We start from the raw sequence: 10,644 nt of genomic DNA, 5'->3' as shown, positions 1-10,644 counted from the left end.
CGGTCTCTCTCTCTGTCGGTCTCTCTGTCGGTCTCTCTGTCGGTCTCTCTCTGTCGGTCTCTCTCTCTCGGTCTCTCTCTCTCGGTCGGTCTCGGTCTCTCTCTGTCGGTCTCTCTCTCGGTCTCTCTCTCGGTCTCTCTGTCGGTCTCTTCTGTCGGTCTCTCTGTCGGTCTTCTCTGTCGGTCTCTCTCTGTCGGTCTTCTCTCGGTCTCTCTCTCTCTCGTTCGCTCTCTCGCTCTCTCTCGTTCGCTCTTCGGTCTCTCTCGTTCTCTCTCTCTCTCGTTCGGGTCTCTCTCTCTCTCTCGGGTCTTCTCTCTCTCTCGTTCGCTCTCTCTCTCTCTCGTTCAGCTCTCTCTCTCTCTCTCGTTCGCTCTCTCTCTCTTCTCTCGTTTCGCTCTCTCTCTCTCTCGCTCTCTCTCTCTCTCTCTCGTTTTTCTCTCTCTCTCTCGTTCTCTCGTCTCTCTTCTCGTTTGTCTCTCTCGCTCTCGCAGTCTCTCTCGCTCTGCAGTCTCTCTTCTCGCTCGCTTCTCTCTCTCTCTGTCGGTCTCTCTCTCTCTGTCGGTCGCTCTCTCGCTCTCTGCGGTCTCTCTCTCTCTGTCGGTCTCTCTCTCTGTCGGTCTCTCTGTCGGTCTCTCTCTCTCTCTGTCGGTCTCTCTCTCTCTCTCTGTCGGTCTCTCTCTCTCTCTCTGTCGGTCTCTCTCTCTCTGTCGGTCTCTCTCTCTCGGTCTCTCTGTCGGTCTCTCTCTCTCTGTCGGTCTTCTCTGTCTCTGTCGGTCTCTCTCTCTCTCTCTGTCGGTCTCTCTCTCTCTCTCTCTGTCGGTCTCTCTCTCTCTCTCTCTCTCTGTCGGTCTCTCTCTCTCTGTCGGTCTCTCTCTCTCTCTCTGTCGGTCTCTCTCTCTTCTCTCTATCGGTCTCTCTCTCTCTCTCTCTCTCTCTGTCGGTCTCTCTGTGTCGGTCTCTCTCTCTGTCGGTCTCTCTCTCTCTCGGTCTCTCTCTCTCTCGGTCTCTCTCTCTCTCGGGTCTCTCTCTTCTCTCGGTCTCTCTCTGTCGGTCTCTCTCTCTGTCGGTCTCTCTCTCTCTCTGTCGGTCTCTCTCTCTCGGGGTCTCTCTCTCTCTCTGTCGGTCTCTGTCGGTCTCTCTCTCTGTCGGTCTCTCTCTCTGTCGGTCTCTCTCTCTGTCGGTCTCTCTCTCTCTCGGTCTCTCTCTCTGTCGGTCTCTCTCTCTGTCGGTCTCTCTGTCGGTCTCTCTCTGTCGGTCTCTCTCTGTCGGTCTCTCTCTGTCGGTCTCTCTCTCTCGGTCTCTCTCTCTCTCGGTCTCTCTCTCTCGGTCTCTCTCTCTCGGTCTCTCTCTCGGTCTCTCTCTCGGTCTCTCTCTCGGTCTCTCTCTCGGTCTCTCTCTCGGTCTCTCTCTCGGTCTCTCTCTCGGTCTCTCTCTCGGTCTCTCTCTCGGTCTCTCTCTCGGTCTCTCTCTCGGTCTCTCTCTCGGTCTCTCTCTCGGTCTCTCTCTCGGTCTCTCTCTCGGTCTCTCTCTCGGTCTCTCTCTCGGTCTCTCTCTCGGTCTCTCTCTCGGTCTCTCTCTCGGTCTCTCTCTCGTTCTCTCTCTCGTTCTCTCTGTCGTTCTCTCTCTCGTTCTCTCTCGTTCTCTCTCTCGGTCTCTCTCTCGGTCTCTCTCTCTCTCTCGGTCTCTCTCTCTCTCGGTCTTTCTCTCTCTCGGTCTCTCTCTCTCTCGGTCTCTCTCTCTCTCGGTCTCTCTCTCTCTCGGTCTCTCTCTCTCTCGGTCTCTCTCTCTCTCGGTCTCTCTCTCTCTCGGTCTCTCTCTCTCTCTCGGTCTCTCTCTCGGTCTCTCTCTCGGTCTCTCTCTCGGTCTCTCTCTCGGTCTCTCTCTCGGTCTCTCTCTCGGTCTCTCTCTCTCTCGGTCTCTCTCTCTCTCGGTCTCTCTCTCTCTCGGTCGGTCTCTCTCTCGGTCTCTCTCTCGGTCTCTCTCTCGGTCTCTCTCTCGGTCTCTCTCTCGGTCTCTCTCTCTCTCTCGGTCTCTCTCTCTCTCTCGGTCTCTCTCTCTCTCTCGGTCTCTCTCTCTCTCTCGGTCTCTCTCTCTCTCGGTCTCTCTCTCTCTCGGTCTCTCTCTCTCTCGGTCTCTCTCTCGGTCTCTCTCTCTCTCGGTCTCTCTCTCGGTCTCTCTCTCGGTCTCTCTCGGTCTCTCTCTCTCTCGGTCTCTCTCTCTCTCGGTCTCTCTCTCGGTCTCTCTCTCGGTCTCTCTCTCGGTCTCTCTCTCGGTCTCTCTCTCGGTCTCTCTCTCGGTCTCTCTCTCTCTCGGTCTCTCTCTCTCTCGGTCTCTCTCTCTCTCGGTCGGTCTCTCTCTCGGTCTCTCTCGGTCTCTCTCGGTCTCTCTCTCGGTCTCTCTCTCGGTCTCTCTCTCGGTCTCTCTCTCGGTCTCTCTCTCGGTCTCTCTGTCTCTCTCTCTCTGTCTCTCTCTCTCTGTCTCTCGGTCTCTCTCTCTGTCTCTCTCTCTGTCTCTCTCTCGGTCTCTCTCTCTCTCTGTCTCTCTCTCTCTCTCTCTCTCTCTCTCTGTCTCTCTCTCTCTCTGTCTCTCTCTCTCTCTGTCTCTCTCTCTCTCTGTCTCTCTCTCTGTCTCTCTCTCTCTGTCTCTCTCTCTCTGTCTCTCTCTCTCTGTCTCTCTCTCTCTCTGTCTCTCGCTCTCTCGGTCTCTCTCTGTCTCTCTCGCTCTCGGTCTCTCTCTCGCTCTCTCGGTCTCTCGGTCTCTCTCGCTCTCTCTCGCTCTCTCGCTCTCTCGGTCTCTCTCGCTCTCTCTGTCTCTCTCGCTCTCTCGGTCTCTCTCGCTCTCTCGGTCTCTCTCGGTCTCTCTCGCTCTCTCGGTCTCTCTCGCTCTCTCGGTCTCTCTCGCTCTCTCGGTCTCTCTCGGTCTCTCTCGCTCTCTCGGTCTCGCTCTCTCGGTCTCTCTCGCTCTCTCGCTCTCTCGTTTTCGCTCTCTCGCTCGTTTTCGCTCTCTCTCTCGTTTTCGCTCTCTCGCTCGTTTTCGCTCTCTCGCTCGTTTTCGCTCTCTCGCTCGTTTTAACCCCTTCGCTCGTTTTAACCCCTTCGCTCGTTTTAACCCCTTCGCTCGTTTTAACCCCTTCGCTCGTTTTAACCCCTTCGCTCGTTTTAACCCCTTCGCTCGTTTTAACCCCTTCGCTCGTTTTAACCCCTTCGCTCGTTTTAACCCCTTCGCTCGTTTTAACCCCTTCGCTCGTTTTAACCCCTTCGCTCGTTCTAACCCCTTCGCTCGTTTTAACCCCTTCGCTCGTTCTAACCCCTTCTTTCTCTCTCTCGCTCGTTCTAACCCCTTCTTTCTCTCTCTCGCTCGTTCTAACACCTCTCTATCCACTTGCTTTTCTACCTCCTAAAGAAGTGAGAACCACCTAACTCCCCTCTCCCATCCATCCCTGTTGCCCAAAGAGGTGAAAACTGAAAGCTCCCTGAGCTGTCTTCTTATCTCCACTTAACTCATTGGAAAAAGCTTTAATGGCACCTTTCGGTGGGTGTGTCACCTTCGCTCAAACTGGGGACTAATAACAGCGGGCCAATGTGTCTCTGTTCAGGACTCTATGGTCTCAGGGGATCTATCTTAAACAGCCTCCTGTCACTCCTCAGAGAGGTCCTTATCAGAGTGACTGTCTCAGTCTGGCACCTGCCTCCTGTCTGTCTGGTGTGAGGGAAGTCTGGACGGGGAGGGGAAGAGGGGAGAGAAAGGCAAGGTGTGGAATCATCTGTAATGGGGGAGGGAGTGAGTGAAGGGAGATTTGTGGGAAGTAGTCTGGAATGTTCCATAATGGTCTAAATAGCCTCCCCTCAGCTTGCTCCAGTGGCCAAGCCCCTTCAGACTGTTTGTTTAGCAGAGGTTGGAGCCTCAGGCAGCCTGTCCTGCTCCCTCTCACTGCTACCTTGTTTAGCAGAGGTTGGAGCCTCAGGCAGCCTGTCCTGCTCCCTTGTTTCTTCCCATTTAGCGGTTTCTGCTTTGCTTCCCATTTGTTCTCTCCTCTCTCTTTCTCTCTCGTTTCTCCTTCTCTCTCTTTTCTCCTCTCTTTTTTTCTCCTCTTTTCTCCTTCTCTCGTTTCTCTTCTCCTCTTTTCTCCTTCTCTTTTCTCTCCTTTTCTCCTTCTCTCGTTTCTTTTCTCTCCTCTTTTCTCCTTCTCTCGTTTCTCTTCTCTCTCTTTTCTCCTCTCTCTTTTCTCCTCTTTTCTCTCCTCTTTTCTCTTTCGCTCTCTCCCTTTTCTCCTTCTCTCTTTTCTCTCTCTCTTTCTTTTCTCTGTCTCGTTTCTCTTTTTTCTGTCTCTCAGGCTGGAGTGTGATAGGGTGTGGTAGGCACTAGGCAGAGTAAAGAAGTGGCAACAGAACAAGCCCTGGGGGCAGTTCAGTGGTATCCATATATGGATGAGACTGAGACACGTAGTAAGACGAAGACACCCTGTAGTACCCTGTTATGTAACCAACTCAATACACAATCAGGGGTTCTGCTGTGCTGCATCGATGAAACACTTTCAAACGCTCTCAATTGCTCTGGATCGTCAATAATGGCTTGGGGATGAGGTATGTTTGAGTTGTAGAGCACGGGTATTTTAGGAGGTGTGGGGTTGGTCAACTAGACCCAGAACACCCACTCAACCACGGCAACGCCCTTACGCTGTAAAATAACCTTCTTTCCTCCTCTCTCTCTCCTTCCCTCCATCCTTCCCCTCCTCTGTCAGTTGGCCCTGTACGTGCTGTCGTTCCTTGAGCCCAAGGACCTGCTGCAGGCCGCTCAGACCTGTCGTTACTGGAGGATCCTGGCTGAGGACAACCTCCTCTGGAGGGAGAAGTGCCGGGAGGAGGGTCAGTCTAGACGCACTTAGCCAATAGGAATCACTGAACCGGTATACGGGCATGACCGGCACAAGCACTGGCCTGAAAGGAACCGGCTGAAGTAGTTTCAGACCATGATTGACACCAGCATTGACCAATATGATCAATCTTGAACAATGGTCAGACTAGATTGACAATGGCCTGAGCAAACGGTAGATATTCTGCGTTCTGACGCAGTCTCGGACTGACACTGCTCCTCTCCTCTCATCTCTCCACAAGCAGGCATTGATGAGCCTCTAGCCTTTAAGAAGAGGAAAGTGACCAAGCCGGGCTTCACCCACAGCCCCTGGAAGTGTGCGTACATCAGGCAGCATAGGATAGACACCAACTGGAGGAGAGGAGACCTCCGATCACCCAAGGTAGACATTTTCTCTTTGCTTCCCCATATTCTCAACATTTTATAGAATTAAGCAATAAGGCACCTCGGGGGTTTGTGGTATACGGCCAATTTACCACGGCTAAGGGCTGTTCTTATGCACAACGCAACGCGGAGTGCCTGGATACAGCCCTTAGCTGTAGTATATTGGCCATATACCACAAACCCTCAAGGTGCCTTATTGCTATTATAAACTGATTACCAATGTAAAAATGCATGTTTTGTCATACCCATGGTATGCAGTCTGATATATCACAGCTGTCGGCCAGTCAACATTTAGGGCTGAAATCACCCAGTTTATAATATAGATAATTTTATTTGCGTTCATCATTAGCCCACAGTATTTAACTCTGCTTCCGTTCTCAACTTTGGAGTTGGTGGTTTTGTATAAAACTTAGAATCTAAAGCCTTTCTTCGTTCCTTATTAGACGGGTTCATTATATCTTAACACTCCCTTGAGACTCGTATGGATTTTATATAAAGCGGCTTTGAATTAGATCAGGCGTCCAAGTCGATAAGGCTTTTATGCTGGGTTTTATTAGAAGCCCTTGGTGGGTCAGTTCTCTAACTCTCCTAAAGAAGATTTTGGTAATGACAGTTCTTATGGATATTTTTGTTTTATGGTAGTTCTTCTCTAGAGCTCGACATGACCTCAATTCTACTTCTACATCAACCTGCTGTTTCTTGAGTGTTTCGGCCTCTCCTGTTTTCAGAGTTTAAATTGAGCTTGACTAGCAAGAGAGAGTGATCTTCCTAATATGCCTCGTATGGCTAATTTCAAAAGCCCTCGGGTCCTATTGTGACGAAGGAATGGCTGACGTAACCGTGGTTACGGCGCTTGCTCTTCACACTCCGTCTGTAACGCGCTCTGTCATTCGCCGAGTCGGCAGTTCTGAGTTTAAACACACAAGTCTTTTTTGAACGGGGGTCTCTGTACACCTGCAAAGCGCCGTCGTGACATTTACCTCAAGTCTTTGATGTCTGGAGAAATGCAGCCTTGTCATTGTTCCTGTTGGGTTCTTGACATTTTATCTTATTCTCCCTCACGCCGTCCTCTCCTTCTCCGCCGTATCCATCTCTCTTCCCGTTCTCTCCTCTCCATCCCTCCCTCTCTCCCTCCCTCCCTGTCATCCATCTCTCTCTCCTTCCTCCCTCTTCTCCTCCATCCCTCCAACCTCTCTAGGTGCTTAAGGGTCATGATGACCATGTCATCACCTGCCTCCAGTTCTGTGGTAACCGCATTGTCAGCGGCTCTGACGACAACTCGCTCAAGGTCTGGTCTGCTGTCACAGGAAAGGTAGGACTGTCAGTCATTCCTCGCTCCCCAACCCCCACATTGAAACTAGTCCAAACCTTTTTGACCACAGAATGTAGAAAATCGCCGTGGTCTCAGTTGTAGACTGGTATGGTGCTGGTATGTAGATTGGTATGGTGCTGGTATGTAGACTGGTATGGTGCTGGTATGTAGATTGGTATGGTGCTGGTATGTAGACTGGTATGGTGCTGGTATGTAGACTGGTATGGTGCTGGTATGTAGATTGGTATGGTTTGGTTCTGGAGATTATGAATAGGAGTTTAAAAAGTGATAGTGTCTCTAAGTCTCATGGGTTGTTCCATCCCACTGCATCAGTGTTATGTGGAATACAATACACATTGTAATGAGTTCCTGTTCTGAAGGAACACATTACAGCTGGTCTATTTCTCATTACCGTCTCATTAATCTGTAATGAAGCATGTTAGCAGGAAGTCAATCCACATGCTATGGCAGCTCTTTAAATGTCTTAGTGTGTCTTCACTCAATACCTCAGATTCATGATCAAGGGTTTGTATTGATTTTTGTATTTAAGGTTTACTCAAATGCAAAGGCTACAGTATACTGCTTACTGGAGATTTTACACAAATGATACTGCTTGATGCTCCAGAATCTCCCTGAGACCCTGACCAGATTGCAATTGATTAGTGACATCATTCAACATTGGCACGTAACACCACCTGTCCTGCAATACTGCAGCATATTGTCTGGAATCCATTTTGTTCTCTCTTCCTCCTCCTGCATGTAGTTTTTGTCCCAAATGTCACCCTATTCTCTATGTGGTGCACTACTTTTGACCAGACACCTATGGGCCCTGGTCAAAAGTAGTGCACTACATAGGGGACAGGGTACCATTGGAGATTGAGCTTTAGCCATTGTGCGGACCTTGTGTTGCTGGTTTATAGGGTCTACTAAAATGGTGGCGTTGGTGTGGGCCTCGCTGAGAGAGGGAGAGCAAGAGGTAGGGAGGCTCAGGGAGTGTTGTAAATCACCTCTTCCCTGTTCTTCGCCGACTCCATTTTTACTGGAGCTCTTAATGACATTTCTCCTTTAGGACAAAGCTCTCTGGCTTTTTAAAGTGCAAGGAGAACGACTAAGGTTCTTAAACCAAATGTTTCAGACGTTCTATCCTTGCATGGACAATGACAAATACACTCTGAATGTGTCAGTGGTGCCCAGGTGCATGAAACACTGAAACACTGAAAGTGTCATGCCTTATAGCAGAAAAGCTTCCTCCCTTTTGATTGCATTGGGCACTCAGCCAAGCAGTGATTATACAGTCTGTCGGTCTCTCTCAGCATTGTGCTGATGTGAACAGATCAGTACCAAGGGCATCCGGATAGTGAAGCCATGTGGATTGTCTCTCTTCCCACCACCACCATTAGGGTAATGTCCATCCGGATGACTTGTAACTCTCAGGTTAATGCTGCAGTGACTTGCTCACACCATGCTGTGAAGACAGAGGTCAGAACAGGGGTGTGCGTGATTAGTCATCGTAACCCAGCAGGCTGGCCCGAGGCCATTCTTTTCCCACGTCCCACGATGCGCCTGGGCTGGATCCACAAACACCGCCCCCACCCCTCCCTCCCTGCCGTGTGGTTGGTTGCCTTTTATGCCCCAACCAGCTGTTCCTGTGCCAGATTTGTTCATTTCATTATGACAGTCGAGGTCAGAGCTGTAGAAAGGTGAGCTGATCCTAAATCAGTTTGAAAGAATCTAGAGACCATCTTCGCTTGGGCCAGGTGAGTTAGTTTGCTCTTGTTTGTTGAAGTCAGGACTGAAGTAATTTCAGCTGATCCTAGATCAGTCATTAAAACTGCTGGTGGATATATCTCCATTGCAAGAAGAGGAAAAAACAGATTTCCTTTATTTGCGCTCCCTCGTGCTCTTTTGCCATCTCGCAATCTCTCTCGCTCTCTCTCTTGCTCTCTCTCGCTCGTTCTCTTTTTTCTCTCGCTCGTTTCTCTTTTGCTCTCTCGCTCGTTCTCTTTTGCTCTCTCGCGCTCGTTCTCTTTTGCTCTCTCGCGCTCGTTCTCTTTTTTGCTCTCTCGCTCGTTCTCTTTTTGCTCTCGCGCTCGTTCTCTTTTGCTCTCTCGCTCGTTCTCTTTTGCTCTCTCGCGCTCGTTCTCTTTTGCTCTCTCGCTCGTTCTCTTTTGCTCTCTCGCGCTCGTTCTCTTTTGCTCTCTCGCTCGTTCTCTTTTGCTCTCTCGCGCTCGTTCTCTTTTGCTCTCTCGCGCTCGTTCTCTTTTGCTCTCTCTCGCTCGTTCTCTTTTGCTCTCTCGCGCTCGTTCTCTTTTGCTCTCTCGCGCTCGTTCTCTTTTGCTCTCTCGCGCTCGTTCTCTTTTGCTCTCTCGCGCTCGTTCTCTTTTGCTCTCTCGCGCTCGTTCTCTTTTGCTCTCTCGCGCTCGTTCTCTTTTGCTCTCTCGCGCTCGTTCTCTTTTGCTCTCTCGCGCTCGTTCTCTTTTTGCTCTCTCGCTCGTTCTCTTTTTGCGCTCTCGCTCGTTCTCTTTTGCTCTCTCGCTCGTTTCTCTTTTGCTCTCTCGCGCTCGTTCTCTTTTGCTCTCTCGCGCTCGTTCTCTTTTGCTCTCTCGCGCTCGTTTCTTTTTTCTCTCGCTCGTTCTCTTTTGCTCTCTCGCGCTCGTTCTCTTTTTGCTCTCGCGCTCGTTCTCTTTTGCTCTCTCGCTCTCGTTCTCTTTTGCTCTCTCGCGCTTCCTCTTTTGCTCTCTCGCGCTTCCTCTTTTGCTCTCTCGCGCTTCCTCTTTTGCTCTCTCGCGCTTCCTCTTTTGCTCTCTCGCGCTTCCTCTTTTGCTCTCTCGCTCTTCCTCTTTTGCTCTCTCGCGCTTCCTCTTTTGCTCTCTCGCGCTTCCTCTTTTGCTCTCTCGCGCTTCCTCTTTTTTGCTCTCTCGCTTCCTCTTTTGCTCTCGCGCTCCTCTTTTTTGCTCTCTCGCTCTCGCTCTCTTTTGCTCTCTCGCTCGCTCTCTTTTTGCTCTCTCGCTCGCTCTCTTTTTTGCTCTCTCGCGCTCGCTCTCTTTTGCTCTCTCGCGCTCGCTCTCTTTTGCTCTCTCGCGCTCGCTCTCTTTTGCTCTCTCGCGCTCGCTCTCTTTTGCTCTCTCGCGCTCGCTCTCTTTTGCTCTCTCGCGCTCGCTCTCTTTTGCTCTCTCGCGCTCGCTCTCTTTTGCTCTCTCGCTCGCTCTCTTTTTGCTCTCTCGCTCGCTCTCTTTTGCTCTCTCGCGCTCGCTCTCTTTTGCTCTCTCGCTCGCTCTCTTTTGCTCTCTCGCGCTCGCTCTCTTTTGCTCTCTCGCTCGCTCTCTTTTTTGCTCTCTCGCTCGCTCTCTTTTGCTCTCTCGCTCTCGCTCTCTTGCTTTTCTCGCTCTCTCTCGCGCTCGCTCTCTCTTTTGCTCTCTCGCGTCGCTCTCTTTTGCTCTCTCGCTCGCTCTCTTTTTGCTCTCTCGCTCGCTCTCTTTTTGCTCTCTCGCTCGCTCTCTTTTGCTCTCTCGCGCTCGCTCTCTTTTGCTCTCTCGCGCTCGCTCTCTTTTGCTCTCTCGCGCTCGCTCTCTTTTGCTCTCTCGCGCTCGCTCTCTTTTGCTCTCTCGCGCTCGCTCTCTTTTGCTCTCTCGCGCTCGCTCTCTTTTGCTCTCTCGCGCTCGCTCTCTTTTGCTCTCTGCAGTGCCCTTATATTCACCATCAATCATCTCTAGCCGTGACAAGCCAGGCTTGTTTTGACCTGACCCCTGGATGACCCCTGCCAGGGAATAATCCAGTGCTGCCACTGCATTCTTCTTCCTGATCCTGCTTCTGTTTCCACAGCAAATAGCCAAAATGTCTGCCTGGCTGCATGACAGGACTGTAGCTTCTCTCTTTTTCCTCTCTCTTTCCCTTTCTTTACAGATTGTCTGACCTTGGGTTGTGGGTGTTCTTATTTATTCTTGCGTGTGTGTGTGGGTACGTGTGTGTGTGTGTGGGTACGTGTGTGTGTGTGTGGGTACGTGTGGGTACGTGTGTGTGTACGTGTGGGTACGTGTGGGTACGTGTGTGGGTACGTGTGTGTGTGTGGGTACGTG

The 10,644-nt window shown here is 50.9% G+C and overlaps 1 protein-coding gene across 8 annotated transcripts in view; it reads left to right on the top strand.

Annotated features, from left to right (window-relative positions):
• LOC124013403 (F-box/WD repeat-containing protein 7-like) overlaps nucleotides 1-10,644 on the top strand; it is a 271,295-nt gene that overhangs the window by 240,436 nt on the left and 20,215 nt on the right. For 4 of the 8 annotated variants that reach the window (XM_046327735.1, XM_046327734.1, XM_046327738.1 and 1 more), the window contains 3 exons: nucleotides 4,742-4,865; nucleotides 5,115-5,254; nucleotides 6,455-6,568. In XM_046327735.1, coding sequence (XP_046183691.1) covers nucleotides 4,742-4,865; nucleotides 5,115-5,254; nucleotides 6,455-6,568 — 378 coding nt within the window. The remainder of the gene's footprint in view (nucleotides 1-4,741; nucleotides 4,866-5,114; nucleotides 5,255-6,454; nucleotides 6,569-10,644) is intronic. The other 4 variants (XM_046327736.1, XM_046327739.1, XM_046327742.1 and 1 more) reach the window with 2 other exon arrangements.

This window comes from Oncorhynchus gorbuscha, linkage group LG24, assembly GCF_021184085.1.
Source record: "Oncorhynchus gorbuscha isolate QuinsamMale2020 ecotype Even-year linkage group LG24, OgorEven_v1.0, whole genome shotgun sequence".
Classification (NCBI taxonomy): Eukaryota; Metazoa; Chordata; class Actinopteri; order Salmoniformes; family Salmonidae; genus Oncorhynchus; species Oncorhynchus gorbuscha.
The sequence above is the reverse complement of the archived record's forward strand: the minus strand, read 5'-3'. Positions and strand labels throughout refer to the sequence as shown.